At 37.9% G+C, this 26,960-nt stretch overlaps 1 protein-coding gene across 1 annotated transcript in view; it reads left to right on the forward strand.

The window, feature by feature from the left end:
* The first annotated feature begins 18,116 nt into the window (after window positions 1-18,116).
* Window positions 18,117-26,960, forward strand: part of DNAH5 (dynein axonemal heavy chain 5) — a 126,282-nt gene continuing 117,438 nt past the window's right edge. Inside the window, exons 1-3 of the mRNA XM_065627932.1 lie at window positions 18,117-18,173; window positions 22,880-23,014; window positions 25,040-25,124. Of these exons, the coding sequence (XP_065484004.1) occupies window positions 18,117-18,173; window positions 22,880-23,014; window positions 25,040-25,124 (277 nt within the window). The remainder of the gene's footprint in view (window positions 18,174-22,879; window positions 23,015-25,039; window positions 25,125-26,960) is intronic.

The following is a 26,960-nucleotide window of genomic DNA, read 5'->3' on the forward strand; positions in this document are numbered from 1 at the left end:
TTAAAAGAATGACACAGGTCCCTACTGATTTCAGTTTTCTGTAGCCAAGTAATATACTTGAAAACACTGAATAGTCACAGGACACATTTCCAAAGAACTATGTCTGGTAATGAAGGAATGTGTCTCATCATTACAATTAATATTCAGAAGATTTACAGGTAGGAAAGACCTCTGTTGCTTAATCTAGATCAGACAATGTGTTGTACTCCAAACACATCAAGAATGATAAACCTCCATGACAAATAACAGTCATGTACTACAGGAGCAGAAAGAGGCTTAATAAGGCTGGAAGCTACAGGGCGTCTTGCATTTTGTCCAACCTCCTCCACTCTGAATATACAGGGGAGAGATGGCAAGCTGAGGAAGCTGCAATTGCACAGCTCTGGTTGCTCAGCAACAATTCCAGCTTTTTACCATGTGTACAAATGCAGGCAGCAGCAGTGGTGCTGTTTCCAGAAAGGTCTCTTTTAAGCCAAAGGAGTAAATTCCTCTCTGATACAGTTGGAAGTTACGCCACGTAGGCATGGGCTGCCTGTGTACAGCTCTGAAAGCCCAGGATAACTTATAACTTTGCATTATTTCCACTTCTGTGGAACTGAATGGTTTTGGCATTTGTTTATGTAATATTGCAGTTCGAAATCTATACTTCAATGCCAAACCTATGTAAAGGGTTGCTCGCTCACTGGCAAATGCAGTTCCATTTCTGTTCCTAGGTGTTTGAGTAGATGTTTAAAACACCTGAAGAGTGTTGAGGTGAGGACCTAGGATTGAACAGTGGTGCAGGGGACAGTGCTTGGTGACTTCTGGGCCACAAAGATGATTAAGGGAGTGGAGCATCTCCCTTATGAGGAAAGGCTGAGGGAGCTGAGTCTCTTTAGCTTGGAGAAGAGAAGACTGAGGGGTGACCTCATCTATGTTTATAAATATGTAAAGGGTGGGTGTCACGAGGATGGAGCCAGGCTCTTCTCGGTGACAACCAACAGTAAGACAAGGGGTAATGGGTTCAAGCTGGAACACAAGAGGTTCCACTTAAATATGAGAAGAAACTTCTTCTCAGTGAGGGTGACAGAACACTGGAACAGGCTGCCCAGGGGGGTTGTGGATTCTCCTTCTCTGGAGACATTCAAAACCCGCCTGGACGCCTTCCTGTGTAACCTCACCTAGGTGTTCCTGCTCTGGCAGGGGGATTGGACTAGATGATCTCCAGAGGTCCCTTCCAATCCCTAACATTCTGTGATTCTGGCTCAGTGCTGTTGGAACACTGATGCTGAAAGGCTGTAGCTGGTTCAGTGTAACTGCATGACAAAAACAGGCATGATAACATCAACAGTTCTAGGAAATAAACGCATGGCTCACATGCTAGTGTGTTTCTGGGATACCTGGTGGATGGTAGGGTGTTAGGAGTAGTGGATTAAAAATGAACAAACAAGGTAAATGCAGAGAATGGCACTTGGCATTACTTATGTCTCCTAGGGTAAAGAAGGGCAGGCCGAGTTACAGAAAACTTCTTGGGTGATCTTTCGGGACAAAAGCCCCCCTCTTCTTCAATATTTTGAGTACAGATTTGCGTTCAAGTATTTACTCCATTTGTACTCAAATTGCTTGTTTCTGTTTCTGAAGAAAGAGAAGGGAGGTGCCCTCTGAGAAGATGTTGGAGGTGTTCAGGACTTCAAGAAAAGCTGAAGAGATTGCTAGAGTATCATCATGAAAACTAATATATTAGTATGTACTATAAAGAATATTAGAAACTTGAAGTTCCTGAAGCAATAAATCCTTCATGATGTTGTATGTTGAGTTGTATCTTCTAATCTGTATACTGCAACAGATTTTTTTTCTCATGGCTCCCATGCTGTTGTTCTTGAGCCTTGCACTCATGAACCCAATAGTGTTGTTACAGCACATTGAAAAATGGTCTAAATTGCAATTTTAATAGTAACTTAAATTATCTTCCTTTTATTATCAGAACACAGGAAAAGCTGGTGTTTTTTTGACTGAAATATGTGACTTGAGCCTCTGTATGTTGGATAATAGTTTATAAAAGAAAATATAATCAGTTTTTCCATAGCGCACACGAACACAGTGAATTTAAAGTACCATCAGATTTTTACTACAGAAAAAAGTGCTTTATTTAGCAGATGATAGTGGGTGGAGTATGGAAGCTACAACTGCTAAGGGATTACAAGATCATAACATGGATGTGCAATCAGATATCTGAAGTGGGAGGCAGTAGGATGTAGTTGATTCCTAAAAATTTGTATACCTAACCCATTTTAAACTTGCAGTATGGATAAAATAACATGAATTCTGCTTTTTATGAAATTCATTTGACACATCTTAAGACAGGAAAATGTGGAAATCAGGATTTCTCGTGGGTATTTCTAATGATAAATGGTTTGAAAAAGAAACAAAACTTGTCCTCTTCCTGCTCTGAATTGTTTTCTGCTTTCAAAGTGTTTGACTTCTTCAAGAAAAAAGCTTAGTATGTGTGGTGAATTGTTTATCAATATAAATTAGGTCAAGAAACACAGAACTCCTCGTATTAAATAATTTATTTTAATTTTCTATGAAATTTGGAGTGTGTTGTACAGAGAAAGTATAATTGAGGAGTTCATATTGACAAAGATTTATTAGCAGGTTATGGAGCTGATGGCATATAGACTCTAGTGGTGAAAGATTTTGTTTGAGGGGAGGGAGAGGTGATGCTCTTCCCAGTGTGGCCAGGTACAGCAGTGATGGGTCCCAGCTGATTACCTTCTTAGGGTGGCCTGGCAGTGCCTCTGGTGCAGCATGTGGCAGTGATAAAGGTGAGGATCCTGATGATGACTGTCTGCCCTGTGTTTTCTCTGGGACCTGTTCAAACTTCCTATTGACTGATACTACTGATTGGAGTATGCTAATCAAATACAGATGTTGCACGTTGGTTGTTAAATCTTTGTGCACACATATTATCCAGTAATGTTTACCAAGCATCTCCATGACTACTTTCTGCTTTGTTATACATTATGTTTGGTTTTCTGTGATGTAAACTAAAATCTTCAAAGACAATAGGCAAAGAAAGGAAGAAGTGAGGAGGTGTGATCCTTTTGCCAGAGGGAATGGCTTCCCATGAGAAGCACCATAACAGCACTGTTGGGGTTTGCTGGTGCTGGCCATGGGGAATTACAGCACAAGAGCAGCAGCACTGGAACAGCAAACGAAAAAAGCCTGCCAGAGAGGCTCTGGAAAAGCCCCTCCCTGGCAGCTTGAGTGCGAGGCCCCAGAGCTGCAAGCATTAGGGACATGAAAGCACCTGGAGGTACCACGCAGCAAGAAGTTTTTAGATTTGTTGGAATTTAAAACCTGAAGCTTAAATCTACTAAAATACACCAAGGGATTGTTACAGCCTCAAGAAAAAGGTGAGCTTCACTTTACATGTGGTAGGGTTATTGTATCTCCCTCTCAGATGATACTGTCTAGCCTCTGGACAATTATTTAACTGTGGTGGAGAGGGAATTCCTACTAAAAGCTGAGAAGCTGGGGTTTCACCAGTGTTGGTTTAGCTGCATACAGGCAATGCATTAACTTCAGTGAAAAGCTTTTGGAATCATATTCTGTCTTCTCGGGAGCACTGTTAGAAGAGTATTCAGGTAAGAGAGCCCTTTTGAAGTTTGAGGAAAATGTGAATAATGAGGATTAGATATAAACTTCCCCCTGCCCTGCCTCAAATTACTGTATAGCAGTCACAGGATCATATTCAGAAAAAGGCACTGCAAGTGCTAAGTAGAAGAGGAATCTTGATACAATGGTATATTAGGGAACAGACTTCAAAGATGCATTAAAAGTAGCTATCTAAATCCTGGGTTAGTCAATAAATAAACAAACCTCCAGAGGCTTGGAGCAAGAAGTGCCTTGTTAGAAGATGACTGGTTTCAGAAAGAACGAAAGACAAAAATTTTACTAAGCAGAGAGGGAAAGAAAAAAAATGAATTACACTGCAGAAAATAAATATGCATCTATGGCCTGTGTTTGTTGCCTTTTTGTTTCTCCAGAGAAAGAGAAATGGTATGAAAGGAGACACTGCTGTGTTGGCTAGTTGGTAAACATTTTTTCATGCCATAGCTGCTACTGCTAAAACTTGCCAAGAGAGTGCTTTTTGTTATTAGGAAATGAATTGGGTAGCTTAGATTAAATATACTCAGTTGTTGCAGCTCTGTTTCGTTGAATTTTTGTCAAACTTAAATTGTAAGGAAATGAATAGGTAAAAGTTGCATTAAATGGAATCTTTTTTGCTGGTAAGTAACTCCAAATGTATAGATTGAAAAATGAGCAATAGTTTCTTAAAGTCTACTTGGAAGTAAACGTTAATTGAGAACGTCATAACCTTATTAAATAAATAAAAAAACCCCACCCCACACTTCCACCCCCATAATTTTCTACATTTTGAAATGTATGTGTTGAAGGAGTTAATTTTCTTTAATTGTACATGTGTTAGTAACCTATGGGGAGGGAGAGGAAACAAGGAAGACATTTTACTTGCAGTGTTTTCAAAATAAAGACTTGTATGAGCTAGTAATACAGCTGAACAAATAGCACTTTCTGAGTTACTGTGGAAGAAGTGCCATGAAACTTCTATTTTTAGCTACTGCATATAGATCTTTTCAAAGATGGACTAGTAGGCCCGTCTGAAACCAAGATTAGTAGGAATGATCCAAAGAGCAACTGGAGGTTGAAATAACTTCCATGTGACTGGAAAGAAAACACCAAGGTCAGCAGAGCTACTGGACTGTTTTAATGGATGTGTTGCTTATAATGGAGTGATAGAGTACAGTGGACAGTGGAAATACATTTTCATGAAATCTGTAATGATATAGAGATGTTGCACCCAGGTTATTTGCATCCTGATTGCTGTATGGTCCAACTTTAAGGTTTACAGTTGGACTCAATGATCTTAAAGGTTTTTTCTGACCTAAATGATTATATGATTTTATAGCTTACCCAATATTAGTACAGCATGCCTCAGCTACATAGCTAGCATCTGTATCTACAGCATTAGATGTGATTTTTCTCATGACCCATAGGTCAGATGAATGAGTGTGAGGTTGGTGCAGCTGTGAGTGGAGTTTTAAAAAGCTTTAGAGCAATTTAGTTCAGCAGTGTTTGAACAACTGTAATAGCTGTTGATTGCAGTACAAAAGTACTGCTAAACGCATGTGGTGAAAAAGCCTCAATTCAGCACAAGTAATCAAAAACTTCAAAATGTTAATATTGCTGATTAAAGGGGACATCAAAATTTCATCACTGGAACTATTTTACCTGCTACTGTGTGAATCCAGCTACACTTTTGGTGTTGTCAACTAAGCTTAAGTTAGATTTGGGCCATGGAGCAACTTGCAGGGCCTGAATCAGATGGTCTTGTCTGATTGCCATTGATAGCCAGACAAAAGTGTGAGTTTTTAATTGACAAAACTTTTTGTTGGTTATTCCATGGAAAACAAATTATCCAAATGGACACCTTTTTATTAATACTAAGCTACCCAGAAACATCCTAGGTTAGTACAATCAAGCTTTTATTTATTGATTTACTTATTATCTTACGTGATTTGCATGCTAACAAAAAATCACGTGTGTATCCTTAAGGCTTATGCTGCTGAATCCCCTTGCAGGTATAGTAAATAAAGAACAGTAGAACAGAAAATATGAAGCCAGTTGGCATGGCCTGCTGACAGCCTGTTGGAGAGTCCGTAACTTCCAAATGAGAAGCAAACAGAATGGAAACATTTCTTGGCTTAGCACTGCACGCTACACAGATAATTAGCAATTCTTTACACTAAAAATCATAGCTATTTATGTTCCTTTCTTGAAGCTAAATGCTTCATTTAATGTAGTAAATTCTGCAGATGGCAGAAAGGAAATATTTCATGGCTTTCTGGAAAATATAGAGCAACATTATCTATTACTATTGATGTGTTGACCCCATGAGGCATAAGACAAAGCAGTTTTTTGAAATACAGCTTCTGCTGTTGTGCTGATTGAGAAGTTGAAATTTTAGTTCTAAGGTGGATAAGGATGTACTTACAACTTTTATGATGGTATACTAATTTTTTTGCAGAATAATGTGCATGTCGTAGAGTGTGATAGTCAATTCTTATAGAGAAATGGTGATGAATAGCGCTTCTAAAGGAGGTTTCTGCAGAAAGAAAGTATGCTTAGACTGTGTTAGGATTAGAGACATATATAGGTGTTTCAAAAGATGGACCCAATTTGAAATTGCGATATCTCTGCAACCATGAACCACCCATGAATGAAACTCCTGCCACTGGAAAGGACAGGGCACAGAGTTTCAAATGATTATTGCTAAACTTGATAATTCATTAAACAGTTCGTAAGTTTTTGTGTAGTTGTAACACATTGCCATCATGAAATATACTGCTTTGAAACTGGGTCCATCTTTTTGAAACACTCTGTATTTCAGCTGCTGTATAATGTAACACTCTTTATGATACAGTAATTCTCAACATAAATTTTGCCATTATGGACCAACTTGTATAGTACTTACCTCTGTGTAGATTACAGATAGGTTCATGCAGTGATCATTTTTTTCTTCTGATTGCTGAACTCCTATCACAGTAGTTGAAATAAATCTGATTTTCATCCCTTCCTTGAGCAGGAGTCCTTAGGGATTGTCAAGTAGTTGCATACCTCTAAAGGCTGATGTAAAGATTAAGATAACTGTACTGAGACAACTTGATAAACACAAGAATTCAGTGTTTGGATTGCAACACTGTCATTGCTGCTTAGACAATTTGGATAATCATAACACTGTATATTAATCCTACATCCATGCTTGTTAACAGGTAACAAGGGGTATGTTTGGAAACAATTAAAAACATTTTCTCAAATTCTGCCCGACACGGAAATATCTGCCTTGACTTTTGGAGGCTTTGCTGTCTTAATGGTGAAATTATATTTTCAATATAAAAATGAATGGATGTCTATAATACAGAACATGTAGCCTGATGAGAGATTATATAGTCACGTTTAATGTCAGTACAGTTGTAGTGCGCTAAGGGGACAGGTTGCTCCTTACTCTGTCCAGAGAGATAACCAAGCTGCAGGAAACTATCTGTGGAAGGTCTATATCTAATGCCAATGGCCAAAGCCTGGGGACTCGAGTATCATGTAAAAACACTCAAGATGCTATAAAATGCAATGGTGAGTATGCAGTCTTTTATAGCTAGCTAATTACCAGAGATCAACTTATTAAAAATAATTTTCTGATGGTTTTGAAATCAAACATATTAATATGGTTTTTCTTCATCTAGATGGGAAAAGCCTTGCAGAACAATTAAGATGGCAAACACATCCCCACTCTCCTAATACTATTTATTCCAGGATTTGGGTACTCTACTGTGGTTGCTGGCAAGCTTCTTACATCACTGTTTCTTTGCAAAGATTCTATCTCAGCTCTTTCTGCCCTGGTGCAGAATTCTGATTTAGCAGCTTCTAGTAGCTGTGCAGATAGCAAATGGTAAGGCAGAATCAGGTACTTTGTTGTTTCAAGATTTTTTTTTTTTTTTTTTTTTTTTTTTTAAAATCTGGAGATGGTTACTAGTAAGATATCAATGTGACCCACTGAGGCAGCAAAATAACATGACTTAGAATCCTGAATGGATTGAACAGATGAATTAGTCGCAGTTCTGAAAATGTGGGTCAGAGCACAAGCCTAATTTGTTATAAAACCTCATATTTGATGGCTGACATGCTTTCAGTGTTGCTGTTTAGATTTGGTGTTCTGGTAGTGCCAGTTACCCAGCTGTGTAGGCATTATTGCTTGTACTAAAAATAGACATAATGTTAGGCCTTTTGTAAAACAGACAAGTGAATCCATTTATTGGGGGTCAAAAGGAATGTGCTTTTACTATGAAGTACACATAGTGATCTGGAGGCTTGGACATCTTGCTCAGTATGAATTCAAGGCAGTGGGAAAACCCTTGAAGTTTGTGGTAGAATACCCGCAGTGCAACATTTTAGTAGACAGGTGGTTTGGATTTCTTGCACGGAACTGCAAGAGTTGGGATTTTTTTTCCTTGTTCAGGGGACTTAGCTGCAGTTTCATCTCCAAAACAAGACAGAGGCAACTGGAAAGAAAGTTAAGCTGTATTCTAATTTAGGTCTTACAGGGATGTGACAATTTTCAAATCAATTTATGTTTTGACTAATATTTCTCTACAAATATGTGGTATTATATGTTCAATCCTTTCATCATAAAGGAAGTGCTAATAATACTAAAGTAAAGCAAGATTTTGTATGTAACTGGAGCTAAAGAATAGTTTAAACTTTGTGACCACCCCGAGTAAGCTTTGGATTAATATGCTATCTGACCTGGGAGGTATTCCCTTTTGATGGTATGGAAAGAAAAAAGACATTTAGCCTGCCCTGCTGACTGCTGAGACAATAGTTTTAAACTGGACTGTGTGTTTGCCTAAGAAAAGCAAAACGCAGGTGAAATCTCTTCAGAACTGGTCCTTGAAGTTTCGAGGTATAAATCAGCACCAATTAATGAAAAAATATGGAGTTGGATGAGTGCGAGTCTTTTGAATTTAGAGTTAACTTTTGAAAATGCATGACTTACTACTAAAGCAATTATAATTTAATAAAAAATGCTGAATTCAAAAGTATACTGCCAAGTTAATGAGTAAGAACACCCTACCTTATCTTCCTGGCAGGGCCCGCAGGGAAGAAAACCCAACTTTATTTCTAAGGTTAAATGAGCAACAAGTTACTTAGTATATGAACTGTTGTTACAGTGATGCTCTGTTTGCCATGCAACAGCCTGAAAAGTACATCTTTGAATTGTTTAATGCTAGGCAACAGCTACTCAATATCATCATTTGCACTTCTGTTGCAGATGGTATCACAGTGCTGTGTCCGCATAGGAAGCTGTGAGCTACTTTGCTGTAGGAATGGCTGTTGTGTATGTATGTGTATATATATGTATCAACTGTTATCTGTTAGAGATTTTTCTAACTATAACCAAAGACTTGCTGAATCCTCTTGTTTGACAGAGTCCCAAGAACTTCTGGAGTGACAGAGAAAAATGGGGAAAAACTAGTCGGTGCTATAAGAAAGAAAAAGTAGATGCCACTGTATTTATGTTTGAAATGTAATCTGTGGTAGTTTGAGAAGTCATCAAGACTGAATTTTCGATGAGTAAACATTGCTTCCAAGGGAAGTAATCCTCAAGAACTCTTCTAAAAAGACAAGTTCAAGTGTTGGGTCCTCTTCCACAAGAAACGTTGGATTTGGCTGCCTGTTTTATGCTGGAGGCCCTTATTTCTGCTTCAGAAATATGTGAATGAGAAAATGAGGACCTCAGAACTGGTTTTCCTCTGAAGGAGCAGTGTGAGGAAGAAAAGGGATAGAAAAACATTATCATGAAATGCTAACCAACTAGGGAACCTTTATGTGATAAACGGATTCAACCATGCAAATGTGAAGAATGGGTGCAAAATTTGGGTTGGGTTCCAGACCTCTGAGCGTATGCTTAATTGCTTCTCTCAAAGAAGAGCAATCCAAACAAGCTAGGAAGGCTGTAGAGCTTTAGGATGAAGTTTTATGTTCAGACTGATCCTGCTTCATGCTTTATTGAAACCAGAGACAATGGTCTGTATCTTGCACTTTCCTTGTCCCAGGCCCAGTCATTATGTGATGATGGAGAAAACACGTTCAGTGAACCAGATAAGAAGATGAAGAAAAATCTTGCCTTTTTTGCTAGTTTTTTTAAAAGTAAACAGCTGTCTCCCAGTTGTCTGCCTTAATTCTAGTGGACAGTTTGAATTTTCAGTTCATGTGACGTCATGCATGTGTAATTGAGTTCTTGTCCAGGATGATCACTAGTTTCTATATGTTAGCCAGTTGTTTACAAAGGTAGAAACAGATTTCATTGTACTAGCAATCAGCTCAGAGACTGTCAGTTTACATGTCAAATCAGGATTAGGGTTCTTTTTCCATTTGCCTACACTGAATTTTCATCCGCCACTCTAACACATAGTTGCTCAGTCTCGGGAGGTCCTATCATTCTTTGTGGTCATCCTTATCACCTTTAATGACTGGGTTTTATTTGTAGACTTTGTCGCTCTCACAGCTTTTCCCTTTTCCACCCAAATATGTTCAGATGCCTGAAGATCTTCACTGGTGACTTGTTGCTGTAAGAACGAACTATTCATTTCATTCCTATCTTCTCCTTCCCAACAATTAATCAAGTCCTTTATCTCTGAAGGGCAATTTCCCTTATGCTTCTCCTAAAAGCATTTGACAATGGATCTTTTTAAAAGCTTTCTGCTAATTCAGGTCATGTAGATCAATCTTCTACACATGAAGCTTATTAACCTCTTCAGTGAACCTCAGCAGTTCGAGTGTTTCCCTCTTCCACAGAAACGTTGTTGACTTTTCTTTGGGAAATAAAATTATTTGAGCTTCCCCTTAATTCTGTTCTTTATTACAATGCCTTTTATCTTATCTAGTCAGACTTCCTCATCAGTTGTTTCTCATTCAGCTAGCCCTGAAAGTGTGCCTTTTTAAGCTGGTGACCTCTGATACTGATGCAGAGTACACGTCACATTAAACATGTTTGGTCCTTTGTCTTTGAGTTCCTTTAGAATTTTTGGGTGACTACCCATCTCATCCATTACTTGCCATTGATACAATTTTTTTTTTTTTTTTGTCAACTTACTCTTCTTCTTAATGTGTTGCCATTTAAGTGAAGGGTTCCTATGAAGGAAATATTGAACACTTCTCCTGTGAAAATATATACAAATTTAGTAATCTTCTGTTGCATTCTTGCAGTATTATGATTTTTTTTGAAGATGTTCTGAGAGATTTCCTACTTCTGTGATGCACTGTGAAAGGGATCTCATTATCAGCACTTTGTATCTCTTATCAGCTGTTATTCAGACTGCTTCATATTGCCTAATTGCATCTTTGTCTAAGCTGTCAGGGTTTAATCCACCTGGATTTGTTTTCATATCATTGTTATTCCAGCTTTCTGGAGGATGCCTTCTTGCTTTTACTCTTTAACTATGCTGGCTGGTTTATGCTCTTTCTCAAGTCTTTTTTGTTAGAAACTGTGCAGTTGCTCTGCATTTCCAGTATGGTAGCATCTGACTGCATGGATTTTTTTTTTTTTTAATTAACTTTTGTTAGTGTTGTGAGGTGGTTGAATTTTGTGTTTAATTCTCTCTAACACTAGCATTTTGAACCTGATATTGTGCCCTTTTAGGGACCAAGGTAGGAGTCACTTGCCTTCTTGTATGTTTTTTCTTTTATGATAAACTTTCTATGACTACTAATGATGTCTTGAAGTTTTACTATCAGCATCATAATCTCAGATGGTATTTCCTTAGTGTACATGGAGATAGCTGAAGTTTTTTGCTGACACTGTTTCCTGCCATGGTGACCCCTCTCATTGCTCTTAGTATGCCACAGTCAATACTTTCATCCTAATCAGGCTGTCAGCAATATCATATGCTACGTCTATCTTGTTTGTGTCTGAGACTTCATTCCATTCAGCTCTGGTTGGCTTGTTAGGTTGTTTGAACACCGAGCTCTTCCAGAGTGGTATACGTTTTTCCATGTTTCCTGTACAGTAAATACCTTGATGTATGGTACAATGTACTGATGACACCTGCCTTATGCTGAGTTTCTAGTGCTGTTTCATAGCACATTATGTAGTTATAGCAATGTTTTTGTTCAAAGATAGCATCCCAGTTCCACCAACTAGTATTTCTAGTATTTCTTGTGCTTTGGTAGAAACAACTGTGTGGTTGTTTTGATTTTCTATTTCCTTCCACCTTGTTCAAAGGGACAATATCTCTTCCAGCCTTTTGCTATGGTTTGCAGTGGGGCAGCATCTGCTTTATCACGTGTTTGAGCTCCCTGTACTTCATACAAATGGATATTTATTTTGAGACCAGGGAATGTTTAGGGCCTGATATGTTTTCCTCAGGCTAGGTTTAAAAAAACCCTTCTGATCCTTTTTAAGAGTAAAAGCCACAAAGTTTACCTTACTTGCTTCTTCCAAAACCGTTCCCTTCATTTCAGGAATGTCCCCAGCTTCCAGTGAATCTGAACCTTGTTTCCGTCCTGGTCTTCAATTGCATGTCAAGAATTTACCATGCTCTTTAGTCTGCATTGCCAGGGATATTTGGAACATCTGAGCAGTATTTGGGATGCCTGAAGAACCTGAGGTAGTGTATTTTTGCCTTTGACCCTTATTCTGACTGAAGCTGATAGGCACAATGTCCACATAATTAGTATGGGAAAAAGGAAAGTGTGAGATTCTGTAGTTCCTTAAAATGGAAAATGTATTACTTGCATGGTTACTTGAACTGAAGTTGTCTGTCCTCGCAATAATGTCTCTTCATTTGATAAGACCCATGTATCCTGATGTCTTGTTAAAAAGAAGTCTAATTATATATCTGTATACTTAATGTATCCAGTGTTTTGTCTTTAAGTTTTATTTTCTTAGCAGTGGATCAAATAGTCAAGCAGATCCCAGAGAACAAATGTCTTGCCTAAAGCAGAACAAGGAACTACACTAGAACTTCCTACATGGTAGGTTAATTCTTTAAGCAGTACTTTCACCATAGAAGGCTGCTTGGGCAGTAAGATCACATTATTATAGGTTAAAATCTTAGCTGTATCTGTTACCTCATCAAACAAGTAAGATGAAGAGAAGTTGCATTTTTTTCAGCGATGATGGTCTTTTTTTTGTTGTTTACTTGTTTGATCTGGAGATATTAGGTGGCTGACAAATTGTACACTTGTCAGATGTTTAAGACAAAAAGCTTTTTTTGGAATGACAAGCAACTCAAATGCCTACTGATGGTAAAGTTTAGTTTTTCTTCACAAAGCAGTTAAAAATCCTTTCCTTAATTAAAGGTATTAAAGCTTCAGTGTTATTTGACTTTGAAAGCAGATCAAGGTAAGAAAGTCTGCTATTAGCTTTGGTTGTTCTCATTGCAGCTGCATGAAAAGAATGCAGCAAAGTAGGACATGGTTTTTCAAAAGTTCCTTCACTTCCATTCAGTGTAGATTTTCATCTGTGATTTGTAGGTGGTCATTTCCATAAAGGACATTTTCAGTTATGGAATTTTATATGGACCATATTTTGTGGTCTTGTGAAAAACAGCATAAAAGTAATGTACACTTTCAGCTTTTAACCACTAGATGGTAGCTAACTACTATCTGCGATTACAATTAGTAAAACAAACCTTGTTGCTGAAGCTGTGCATTATAACACTATATATTAAAAAAAAAGCTTTTGACATTGTGAAATGAACTATCATAATTCCTAAACTAACATGACAGCTTAATATTTTCATCTAAAAAGTTTTCCTCTGATGCAGTTGATTGTGCACTTCATAGTTTTGCTGACCTGCATAGTGGTGAGTTACTCTAAATCTGACAATGTTTTGTAGGGTGCTGAACATGGACAAGGATATTCAGAGATGCATGACAGGCTAAAATTATTACGAAAATGCTGGGTTATAATACAAGATGGCATATCCTCCTTAATGTATATATTATGTTATTAAAAATAATGCAACTTTACCGTGGATCTTACACTCCTGAAGCATCTGGGGAGGAAATGTATTTTTCAAATCACAGATCTGATTGTGGATCACCAATGAAATAAAGGGTAAAAGAACAGGTGTTTGTTTTTTTTTAAAGTTGATTAAAAACAGCAAGAAAACTTTTTTTTTTTTCAAATGATAAAAAAGTTTTTCTAAGTGTTAAATCTGGCACTGTGATAAACCAAGGAGTTCTTATTAAGTTATTGATTACATGACCCTGCCTCATCAATAAATGTTCTGTTCAAAAATCTTTAAAATGAACCTGGATTATTGGATCCATTTACATAGCCATGATACGTTATTCAAACTAATGCTCTTGTAGATGTAAAGCCAATTCCTAAAGCAATATTTTTATAGCAGCTTCAGCAGTTATCAGGCTATATCAAACTTAAGGCTGATTATTATTTGTTTTTGTGGCTTGTTAGGCAAAGAAATGGTACAGGTGATAAGAATCTTGCATATGGTTGCTGACCAAAAGGTTGCTTCTTAGCCTTCTGGGTTGTTGGTTATGTTAAGGCTGTGCCAAATTGGTCTACTGGAAGTCTGGCTTTTCACCTGAGGACAATAGTGACCTGACAATTGCAGTTAAGTACTGGCCAACCACTTCATTATTTTCAGTTTTCCTTTTTAACAAATAATGAGGTGGAAGATCACAGGAAGTTGCTTTCCATAAACGTCAAAAATCTTTCCAAGACTCTAACAAAGAGCAGCATGTTATCTGGTACTTTAAATGCGGTCTAGTTAAAAGGTTCTGAGTGAGATCTGATTTGGGATATATTACAACTGCAAAGAGGTTTTCTCTGTAAGTTAATGATTTGTGATTATTTGATATTAACACATATATGGGTCCATTCCGTGGGTTAGATTATTCCCTGTCGTGATTGCCAGTCATTTTAATTTTGCCAGCCTTTTAATTAATGTAAAGACGCTACATTCCAAGTTACATAAATGACTGAGATTTCTGGATTTTCTTGAAGTCTAATTTCTTTGCAGATGATAACTGAGCTGACAGGGATGCTCTGCTGGGCCTTCCACTCACAAACAAGAAAGAACTAGTTGAAGATGTGGAGGTCAAAGGCAGTGATCATGAGGCTGTTGAGCTTAAAACCCTGAAAGAAATGAGGAAGATAGCTAGTAGAGTCACAGCCTTAGATCTCGGGACAACAGATTCTTGACTTTTTCAGGGATCTGCTTGGCAGGATCCTATGAAGGACTTCCCTAGAGGGAAACAGGACTGAGAAAAACTGATCTGCAAGAATAACATCTTTGGCATGTAAGGATGAATCACTTGATGTGCAGAAGGAAGAGCAGGTCTTGCAGAAGGCCAGTATGGATGAAGAAGGAGACCCTGTCTGAGCTCAAACATGTGAGCTTCCATAGAAGGTAGAATCAGGGATGGGCCACTCAGGAGAAATATAGAGACAATGTCTGAGGATTCAGAGATAGAGTTAAGAAAGCTGAAGCTCAGCTGGTATTTGAACTTGTGAGAAGGGTGAAGGGAAATGAGAATAGCTTTTCTAAGTACACTGGCAGCAAAATAAGATGTGGACCCACTGCGCAATGGGACAGGGGACTAATCAACAAAGGACATGGGAAATACTGAAGTACTCAGTGCCTTTTTTACTTCATTTTTCGTGGCTTGAATTTGCCCTCTGACTTTCTAGGTCTTCAAGCCATCTTGTAAAATGTGTGGAAATGAAGGATTATCTATGGTAGGCAAAGATACTGTCTGGGAGCACTTAAGCCAGTTGGATGTATGGAAGTCCATGGAAGCAGATAAGATGTATGTGAAGGTGCTGAGGGAGGAAACCAATGTCATTTTGAGGCCTCTCTCATCTTTGAAAGACTGTGATGATCTGGGGAGGTTCCTGATAACACACACCCATTTTAAAAAAGGAGAAAAGGGAAGATGCAGGGAATGACAGACCAGCCAGCTGCACCTCAGTCCCTGGTAAGGTTGTGGGGCAAACTGTTCTGGAAGCCATTTTATGGCACGTGAAGGACCAAGAAGATGATTGTCAACAGCCAGCATAGATTTACCAGTGTCAAATCCTACATGACCACCCTGATTGCCTTCTATGATGAGATGGCTGGTTATGTAGACAAGGGGAAACCCGTGATGATGTTCTTTATGTTGACTTCAGCAAGGTGTTTGACAAAGTGTCCTATAATATCCTTAGAGTCAGACTTGTGATATATATGGACTGGATAATTGTCTTATAATTTGGATGGAAGATTGGCTGGACAAGCAGACTTCAACCGGTATCAAGTCCAGCTAGTGGCCACTTGCAAGTGGTGTCCCTCAGGGATTGATACTGAGGCTAATATGGTTTAGTGGCTTTACAAATGATGTGAATGATGGGACAGAGTGCACTCTGCAGGTCTGTTGATGATAAACTGTGGGAAGAGGCTGATATGTGGAGGGAAGGGCTGCTATTCAAACAAACCTAGATGCGCTTCAGAAATGAACTGACAGGAACCTCAAGAAACCCAATGAAAGCACATACTAGGTCCTACAGTTAGGGTGGAATAACCTTGTATGACAATACAGGCCAGTGTCCAACTTGCTAGATAGCAGGTTTACATAGAAGGACTGAAGCATTTTGTTCTACACCAAGTTCAACATGGGCCAGTAATGCACATAGCAGCAAAGAAAGCTGACCACAGACAGAGCCGAAATAGTCAGCAGGCTGACAGAGTGAGGTCAGCTGTGGGTCATCAAGATGGTCAGGAGTCCAGACTGCATGATGTATGAGAAGATGCTCAGAGAACCAGGTTTCTTCATCCCTAGGAAGAAAAGGTTAACAGGAGATCTTATTGCAGCCTACAATTGTCTAATGGGAGGGTAGAGAGGACAGAGCTGAACTTCTTATTAAAGTGTATGGTAATAAGAGCCAACATACACAAGCTGAAACATAGGAGATTCCAGTTAGATGGGAACAATCTTAATGTTGGATGGTTCAACACTACTACAGTGCCCACAAGGTTGTGGAATTGCCATCCCTTGAGATACTCAAAACTCAACTGCATGCATCTCTGAGCAACACTCTCTAATTGGATATGTTTTGAGCAGAAGACCGAACTAGATGACTTGCAGAGATCTCTTTAAACCTACACAGTCTTGTGGTTCTGTGAGTTAGTTGCTATGACCTTGCATCTTTTTATGAAAAAGCTCTGTGATTCTTGGGTGGTTCTTTGAGAGATTTATTTATTTATCTATCTATTTATTTATTTATTTGTTTATTTATTTGTAAAAGAGGTTGTTGATGCATGGCAAAATCAAGCCTGTTGGGCTGAGTTTTTACATAATAAATCACATATATCCTGCAAAGAAGTAAATAATTCCTCAGTGTTTGAAATATATTCAAGAATTAACTCACTGTGTAATACTTAAGAGCATGTTTAATTTTAAAAGAGAAGGCTGTAAAGGGTTCAGAGAAAGCTACGGATGTTTACTTTTACACTAAATGCAATTTTTTTCAGTCTTTTTTCAAACATACATTCAGATTTGACTATAGTAGGTGGGGAAAATTGTATAGAAAAACCAGATAGTGTGGGGAAAATGGTTTTTACTTATGCGATTTTCATCAGCATGGAGGTTGTCAACTGATTTTAGATGTTATTCGCGTTGATATGAGTGGAAGCAGAAGTATTTAGGGGCATGTTAAGCCTGAAGTAGCTGTAAAAAGTTATTGTTTTTCTTCTTCCTAATATTGGATGATTAGTTTATTTTTCTTGGCATTTTCAAGAGGACGTCAGATTAGATTCTGTCACTGAAGTGGAAAAATTAAGGCTATTTTAAGAAGAAAAAGCTTTACATTCCTTGCTGAAGAAAAATTGCTGTATTAAGCAACCATTGTACAACTGAATGATAACTGAGACTGAATGTGCTGGTATAAAAAATATGAAGAGAAAACTTGGTAATTTAGTAGTCTGTGGGTAAGAGCTATTTGAAAGCTGCTTGATTGTTGTTGCTATATATTTAAACAATCATCTGTGACAAGAAAACAGAGATGTCTGTTGACATGAGGATTACTTAAGAAGCCTAAACACAAATCAGATAAGCAGTTATAAAATTGACTTTTGAAAATGGTTATGTTGCCCTTGAGCATGATGAATTGTATCGAGCGGTGTTTGTATATAAACAATATCACCTTAACAACACTGTGGTTGGTAGCAGTAATTTTCAACTCCGAAGCCATAGGCAGTAAATTCTGGTGGTTAGAGACCTCTGGTTTCTAAAGCTGTCCAATTTAGTTTTTGAGTAATTTAAATGCACATCAGAACTGAATTTTAAATACAGAGTTAAGGTTAATAGTTTCTGGCTTTTTAAGTACTTATTGTATTTTCTAGAGTTTTTGGGGGATTTCTACAGATAAGGAATGAAACAAATATGAACAAAAAGGTGGAGAGAGAGTGTAAAATGATGAATCAGGAAGCTTGCTCCATGGTTTAAGGCTTATTGCTGAAAAACAGTACTTGGTAATTAAATCAAACAGTACAATGTTCAGAGCTGGAAGAAAGAAACTTTGGAAACAGAGCATTGGCAGAGTTATAAAGGTAAGGAAAACTGAACTTTGGACTGGGTCCAGACTAGTAACTGTGTAGTTTGAATAAGTGTGTGAATCGAAGTGGGGAGGCTGTAGAAAAATGCGGTTTTTAAGATGTTGTAAGTAGGTGATGTTGGTTTCACAAAACATTCTAATTATATAAAAATGGATAAACTTTGCCTTTCAAAGTAAAATACAGTATTTGGGTAGGTATTTGTCATGAGAGGCAGTATTTTTGTGTAACTGGTCCTGTGAGTGAGTTGGTAAGGTAACAATCAAGGCTTAACTGCATGATTTGTTTTGAAAGGTAAGTTTGCACTGGGAGATATTTACGCATTTGGCTACTGGTACTTGCATCCTGTCCAGGCTGCTGCAGTGATCTAGTAATGGTATAATTTCACAAATGTTATACCGATACAATAAAGGGCTTGATGCTAGTTCTGGCAACAAAACAAGGGTGGGCTTTACCACCAAGGAAATTAAAGTTGAATTTCACCCTTCCCATAGTTGGGAATAGAATTTTGAAGACACTACATAGCACTGAGGAAAAAAAAAATAATACTGTATGGAAGTCATTAAGACCCTTAGACTAATTTTAAAAGCTGGTTGCTTGAACTAACTGTTCCTGAGTTAATGCAATGTTACCACAAATGTGGGAAAGCTTTGGTTATGTTTGAGATTTAAGGGTCAGTTAAGGGCACTGTCCTAATTCTGTAAGGTGTGTGTTTTTTGGAGAGCAGTGAATAGCAATGTGTGTGCCTGAAAACTCAGGGTGCTTGGAAAGCGTAAAAGTTTTGCATTCTACTTCTACAGGGAAATCCATGAGCAATGCTTGTGGAATACAAAACATCTTAGCAAGTTAAAGGAGAGACAGAGGAATGCCATGTTGATTAAATAAATTTTGGGTAAGACAGTAAATTAACAATAGAACATACTTTTTCACTTTTTACTACGGAACTTCCTAGTAAAGTTCAAGAGTATTGCTTATCCATAAGACTTTGATCTGAGCGTGTCTAAATTCAGTAATGCACAGTATTCTGAGAGCAAAATGCATCATTTGCTGGATAAACTGTATTCAGGAACAAGTTTTAACTTGTGTAGTTTTGACTTGAATACTAAATAACATTCATGCAAACTCTAGAGTGTCTGCAGACACATCAGCAGCTCACTCTGTAATGAAGAAGTTGGCAATAGTCAATATTTGGTTTCTGAGGCATCTGTTACAAAGGAGGGACCCCGGCATCCTTGACTTTTGATCTTTTTGTACCTTCTGCTTAAATATGTATACTTATATACTTTTGCGCTAGTTAGAAAACTTTTTTTTTTTAAATTTTAACTTAATCACCTTTTGTTGCTTTAGACTGACAGTGTGATGGTTATGGGTTTGGGCATATGTTAAAATGGATTTAGGAATCTCCTCTTTATTCTGCTTCAGGAGCAGCTGTCTACTGAAATGAGTTTCCTGTATTAAATTTTTGGTAGTTAGGTATTAAGAATTTTAAGGTTTTATGTAACATAAACCAAATTACTTGTTGTAACTAGACTAATCATCAGATCAGGACTTTTTGGTTAATCAGTTTAGCTTTGGACTTGCATCTGCTGTGGGACTGTGTCAGGTGGCCTTTCTTACTTTTGTAACTAAGTAAGAGGGGGAAAAGAATCCCCAAACTAAACATGGCTGTGCTGCTGTTCTGTAAATGAAGAAGTGAGGTAAAGCTCCATTATATAAAAACTTGGACAATCCTTCCGGATATCTAAGTGAGAAAGCATTTATTTCTTGTAAATACCATTCCATCTGGATCTTCCTACATCACAGAACATTATGAGGTGGCTTTGTTTTATGACCTTGATCAGAATTGCTGCTGATACTTTTCAGAGTTTGTGTGGAGAGTGTTACTGCAGGTACCAGCAATTCCTCTCTTACCTACACAAATGATAGCTTATGTGTTTTAGCAATCCTTCCGTCTTCAAATCTTACTCTTTCAGTGTTCTATGAAATTATGTTTATTTGAATTAAATAAACTTGCCTGTTTTTTTGGTATTTTTTTGCTATTTAGGGTTATATATTTCTGTAGTGAATCATGCAGGACGTTAAATATACAGAAGTCCTAGGCCAACACCACATTGTTGATTTGAAGCAAGATGTGGGGGTAGTTAAAATTAACATTTTGAAGTCCAAAGACTGAATTTTGGAACAAGTTAGTGAATTCCTTCACTGAAGTTGTGGTTGATACAAAAAAATGAGGACCTGATATACACCCCTATGCAAAAATCAGGTAAAAAACAAATGTGGACTAGAAATCTACTTGTCCCTCCTTGACCATTTTGCTCATTTATTTTTAACCCTTAAAGATGTGGTGGGGGGGAGAAGGAAAGAATGGCAGATAGAAAGCTCAACATTTTCTTGCAATTTGTTCTCTGAGATTCCTAAGCCTAAGTAAAGAATATCTTAAAAATTTGTACTTTAAATAGTATGCAAATGGAACTGATGTTTTGACCAGTTTTCAGTCTAGCTTCTGAGGTTTTTAAAAATATTTAAATTAATGAATTGCTATTGAAGGCACTGGAGTTAGGTTTCTTCTATTTTTGGTGGGGCAACCTAATCCTAGAAGTGAGGGAGAAGTGTCTTCTGATGTCTGCAACAACTGAGAAGTGAGAGGTTGTGATTGGGGAACACTGCATGTGGGGTGGAAAAGTTCTTAGAGATTGTAGATCATAAAAATATGGGAGCATGACAGGCAGGATGTGTTCTTGAATAGCACTGTAGTGTCTATCAGGAAAAATATCCATGCAACTTACACTAATTAGAGAGAGATCCACCAAAACAATGCAAATGTCTTCCAGAAGTGACATGTGATAAATGCAAGAGAATGTCTTAATCTTCATAAAACTATAGTTCTACTATCTAGATAGTAATTCCCTGTTTTCTCTAGGTACAGTTCTTTAAAATAATAAAGTTTTGTGATAGATTAATGAATGCTCTTGTGACCAGACTTAAACATCAAATATTGCCTACTGCTATGTGAACAGCAATACACAATAGATGGTATGTTTGTTATAGGGCTTGAGGGACTGCAGTTAAAGGATTGGAAAACATTAAAAGAACTGAAACGAGCAAACATTGCCCAGTTTGAGAAAGGTGCTCATAATTTCAGCCTGCATAAACAGCAATTTGTGGAAGAAATTTAGGCTGTGAACATATCAAGGGCCACCTGTATAAGTGGAGTTCGGAACAGATAACCAACAGAAGATTAGTATCTCGTATAGCAATATAACTGGAGTTCTATCCTGGAAATGCAGCAGATTACAAAACTAGTCTCTCTGTGGCTTAAGTAAAACAAAAAGAGCTTTTTGCTTGATTAAACAGAAGCTAACTAATCGGCAGCGTATTGGTTGTATTTTTCTTTGTTGAATATGAGTTGTGCTCAAATTACTGAAACAACCGATTGTAGGATTCTAGCGTTATCATCTACCATGAAGCTGATTCAGCCCCAAATGGTTGCTATTTGCACGTCTAAATAGGAGGAAAATTTCTTGCCTGATTTGAGAACATGTAGGAAAGGCCAATCCTGTGATGACATTTGATTTTTGGGAAAGCGGAGTTCATGTTAGGGAATGACAGAGGTAAAATAGTATGCAGTACAAATAAATCTGCTACTACATTCTTCAGGCATATTTGTGTAAAGAATAAGATTTGTTTGTTTGTCTTTTGCATGGAAAAACTTTTCCAGTGCATTCAGCATCTATGAAGGCATGCTATTATAGTAATGATGAGTTTACCAAACATTTGAAAATTCCTTGAGGAAGTAGGAAAGATATTTACATAAGTGTATAAAGTGCATTATGCAAGTCCTTTTGGCTATGTAGAAGTGTGTGGATAAATCACTTGTGCATACTTTATAGAGTTACTAGATTTTTCATGGTCACTGGGGAAATAAAATTGAATTTACCACCAATGAAACATAATTCTAAATTTCTTTTGAAAATGAAATGATATTAAATCTTGTAATCCTCAAGCACAATAATACCAGTAAGTATTCCAGTAGGCAATTTTGTCTATAATGTAATGAGTTGTATTACATATGGGAATTCAATTTAATTAGAAGAGTAGGCATACAGCTTGAAGAATGGTATAATAGCTATAGTTGAGCACATTTGTAAACACTTGTGTACCTTGAGGCTTGTGGCTTGTTTTACTTCTCATTATATTAAGGAGATAATGTATGAAACCCTAGCTTTCTCCAGCAGCATCTGTCTTTATTAGAGAATGCTTACGATATCTTCCATATCTTCCATGAACAGCAAAGAAGGGTCAGAATCCTGTCTTGACTTGATGATCATATGTGACTAGACTGAAAAGCTGGGATGAAGGACTTAGGGTGTTGAAGATAACTTGCAGAATAACAGAACTATACATATAAAATCCTTTTTTTTTTAAACCTCCTACAGAGTCTTTCAACAAGTAAATAATGTTGTACAAAAGACTGATGATAGAAATTTTGTGCTAAATCTGAAAATAGAACACAGGAAATCAACTGTAGAATCATAACAGGGGTTGCTTCTAAAAAAATTAGAGTGTCTTAAAAACATAAACCACAAATTTGGAAGAATAATGTTAATAACCTTTAATTTTTGTAAATAAATTTTAGAATTTTCTTTATTTTTGTCTTCAAAATACATTGAGAATTATCCATTATCCACTGTGCTTTGTAACAGCAAAAGCTGCAGGAAGAAAGAGAGGCTAAACGTGCTCGGCTGGATGGCAGGCATGATTACTTACTGGATATCATTGCCTCTTGTGTGAATCTGGACAAAGCAGAAGTAGAAGACGCTATTCTTGATGGCAACCAGGTAATTGATAGCGAAGCTCATTGGGTGCTTTAGAACTGATATTACCATCAAATACTACATGAGAGTGGGTTGATGCAGGGAGTAAGAAGTTAGAAATATGTATATTGAGGAAATGGTGCATCAAATTTGATAAGTATGATATGCAAAGGAGTTATATGTTGTGATTTGAAAATAAATAGTTATGTTTTTAAAACCTAGGTAGACAGCAAGTAGATCTTGTTTTACTCCCTGGCACTAAAGTAAACATGGCTGTGTTTTCTAAAATTTTTTCTTTTGTATTCTCTTTCCATCTGTGTACCTTTAACTTATGCTTTCCCATTAAGTGCTAATATTGTTGAGAGACTGACAAAAGTCCAGTGGAAGACTACCAAGATAGTGAAGGACATAGGGCATGTAAAGTATGAGAACAGGGAGAATAAGAGATTGAGGGGCAGAGAGTGGCCTGCAGTTACTTCAAGAGTAGTTACGAAGATGACAGAGCTGAGCTCCTCTGAGCAGTCGCAGATGATATAAAAAAGGCAATAAGCACAACTTGGAAATTGAACACTAAGAGACCCTTCTTCTCCAGGAGAGTAATACAGTTGTGAAATTCCTTTCTTTGAGGTTTTTGAGACTCAGCCTAGGTAAAGCTGTAGATGGCCTGAGCTGTTGATGATACAGGAGGCTGGCCTCAACATCTCCCAGAGGTCCCTTCCAACATTTCTGCGATTCCATGTGATATAGGAAAATCAGCTGTCCAGAACACTGTCACAGAAGTTAAAAAGCAGGACTTGTTTCAGCCTTTGTGTATTCTATCTCTAAATGGGTTTCCTGGCAAACTATATTGCCTGAGAATAATTGTCAAGTGAAGAAAATATTGGAAGCTGTTATATTTGAAAAAAGTGTAATAGTTGTGGTGACCTCATCTTGGAGGGCTCACCGAAGATTTTTCTGGAATAGCAGTTTATGTGATCTAGGTGTAGCAGGCACATTATTAATTGAAGAGGGATAAATGCAGCATTTTTCCTGCACTAGGAAGCACAAATGTTACCAGCAAATGTTTCTGAAGAACTTCTACAATTAGAAGCCTTTTCTACTGCAAGATTAGAATCATAGAATCATTTTGATTGGAAGAGACCCTCAAGATCATTGAGTCAAACCATTACCTAACTCTAGCACTAGAGTAAACCATGTCCCTAAGAAACTTGTCTATACATCTTTTAAATACCTTCAGGGGCAGTGACTCCACCACTCCCTGGGCAGCCTGTTCCAATGCCTGACAACCTTTTCCATGAAGAATTTTTTCCTAATAACCAATCTGAACCTTCCCTAGTGCAACTGCTATGTAGTTACAGACCATGTGAAAAAATGACTCACAGATCTAGAAAAATAACAGATTAAACCAGACTTTCAGGTGCTGAAACACTGATCAGCATACTAGCATACAGCAATTAACTTTCTTCCTAGGTCTATATGGCCTATACATGAGATTCCTGGACTGGACTACTAATATATGGTTCAAGGATGCTTGATGACAGCCTTAAATTGGTGGAGAACTGTGCAATTGTCCTGATGTCTAAAACATAAATAAATAAAAGCTTTCTCTGTTGCTATGATATGGAATAATTGCAGCTGTGTGTTTTCTGCTTTCAGCTAGTTACCTGAATGGCAGTAAGAATAAATGGGTGAGGGACTTCAATGCGGTGCTTCTGCACTTCAGTAAATGAGGAAATGCCGTGTGCCCTCAGTTTGAGAGAGGATACACAGCATGTACAATAAGTGGTTTCAGTAAACTGAAACATAGTCTATCAATATTCAATTGTGTTCAGCATGGAAAAACTTAAGTGATTCAATTAAGAAGATGTGTACTGCCAAAGGACAAGTAAACTCTATCTTGTTTGGAGGATGGTAACTGGGCCTGGTATAATTTTATTATTGAACAATGAAAATGAGTACTTGTCAGCCATGTATGTTAAAAATCTGAGCAAGTTAAAAATTTCATAGTGGGTATGCTATGCATAAATACATGAACATGATCTTAAACAGATACAACGCATTGACAAATTCTTGGCCCCTGGAGGTCTGCGTCATCTGATGTTCTACTATCAAGATGTGGAGGCAACGGTTACAGGTAAAGCAACTTATGTTCTCCTGCAACATGTTACAGTTGTGCTGAGCAAGTGTGCAAGGAAAGAGCAAATAGTTAAGTTCTTATAAATTGGAGGTTAATGCACATCAAGTTTGGTCATACTGGACATAAATCCTTGCTCATGAAATGAGGATTGATGAAATTACTGAAGCTTCTTAGTGCACTTCTGCATATTGCTAGTATGCAACAGCAAGGCACTTCCTTGCGAGCCCAGCAACTGTTGCCTGGGGGCTGGAAAACGGTTTTCAATAGTTGAAAGATGACTTTCACACATGTGTGTAACAACAGGTGCTGTAGTCACTCCCCTCCAGTCACACCACCAATTTTCCCCTAGAAGCTCTTGGCACATGACCATCCATCCAGATCATCCTGTCACATGACAAATGAGCCCAGGAGGTCTGCATTATGGGTAGCAGGGCCATTATCCCTTCTGTTCACGTCCCCTTCCCTTCCCCAGTGCCCCCATGTTACCACACTTCTGGGGGAAGCCTCCATCTCACCCTGGAGGCAGCTCAGCACCCCTGTGACAAGGACATCCTTCTTTTGTCCGTGACTTCTGTCCCAGAACCTCCAGTGCTGCCGCTGTTGGGACTAGCCAGGTGCCATGTGATCTCTGAAATGCTGTGATGGGTTGGTGGGACTTCACCCTGCTTTTTTACCCTGGATGTACAAAGGCCTCCTAAATATGTCAATGTATATCTGTAGAAATATCTGGTTTTATACATATGTAAACATATACCTATATGAGTGTATAAATTTGCATTTATACTTTATGTATTTTCAGTATATATGTATATACCTGAAAGGTATGAAAAGACTGTTTAATATAAGCAACTTTAATTACTAAAATTTAAGCATACATAGAAATAAAATTAAATTATAATACAAACTCAGCCACCAATTTAGAAATCTGCGGATCAACTTTTAACATGCCTGAGTTGAAGTGGTGGAAGTATGTTGGAGACAGTGTAAGGCAAGGGGCAAATCCTGGGAATCTAATCAAGGTTGCCCTCACCTACCCTCAAAGTGATCAGATGACCCTACAGTATGATCGTGGTGGCCTTCGGTCTTTGAGATGTGCTGCTTGATGCAGGCAACATGGAAAGCTGGAGGAAAATAAACAAAAACTCAAACAAATTCACAGAAATATGTTCACTGAGTGAAAAAGCATAAGTCCCCAAAAGACCATGTGCACTGGAGGAAAAAAAAGAAAGAAAAAATAAACTAGTGGTAAAGGAGAAGACAGCTGAGTGTGGGATGAAGCGGGTGTGTGGGAGGCTGCCCTTCTGACAGCTCTGAGTGTACAGTTACTGGTAATACCATCACAGTGTGCAGCTTGTGCTATATGTTTTTCCTTGGACGGGCCAGAATTTGTAGAAGCATTTTCTGTGCAGACCATTCTGGGGCTGTGGTTCACAAAAATCATAGCTATAGTGGTAGCTACTAAGCAGTAAAGTTAAGTGAATTTTTCATAGAATCATAGAATCATTTTGGCTGGAAGAGATCTGTGAGATCATCAAGTCCTACCATAACCTAACTCTAGCACTAAACCATGTCTGTAAGAGCCTTGTCTATACGCCTTTTAAACACCTCCAGGGATGGTGACTCAGCCACTTCAGTGGGCAGCCTGTTCCCATGCCTGTTAACCCTCTCCATGAAGAAATTTTTCTTAATATATATTCTGAACCTTCCCTGGCACAACTTGAGGCCGTTTCCTCTCATCCTCTTCCCCTCATGGCATTACATGTATCTTGTTGGCAAGGGCACTTACTACACAGCACCTCAAATACAAGCTGGTTTTCTGACTCTGTTGTGGAC

This window comes from Caloenas nicobarica, chromosome 2 (assembly GCF_036013445.1).
Source record: "Caloenas nicobarica isolate bCalNic1 chromosome 2, bCalNic1.hap1, whole genome shotgun sequence".
Classification (NCBI taxonomy): domain Eukaryota; kingdom Metazoa; phylum Chordata; class Aves; order Columbiformes; family Columbidae; genus Caloenas; species Caloenas nicobarica.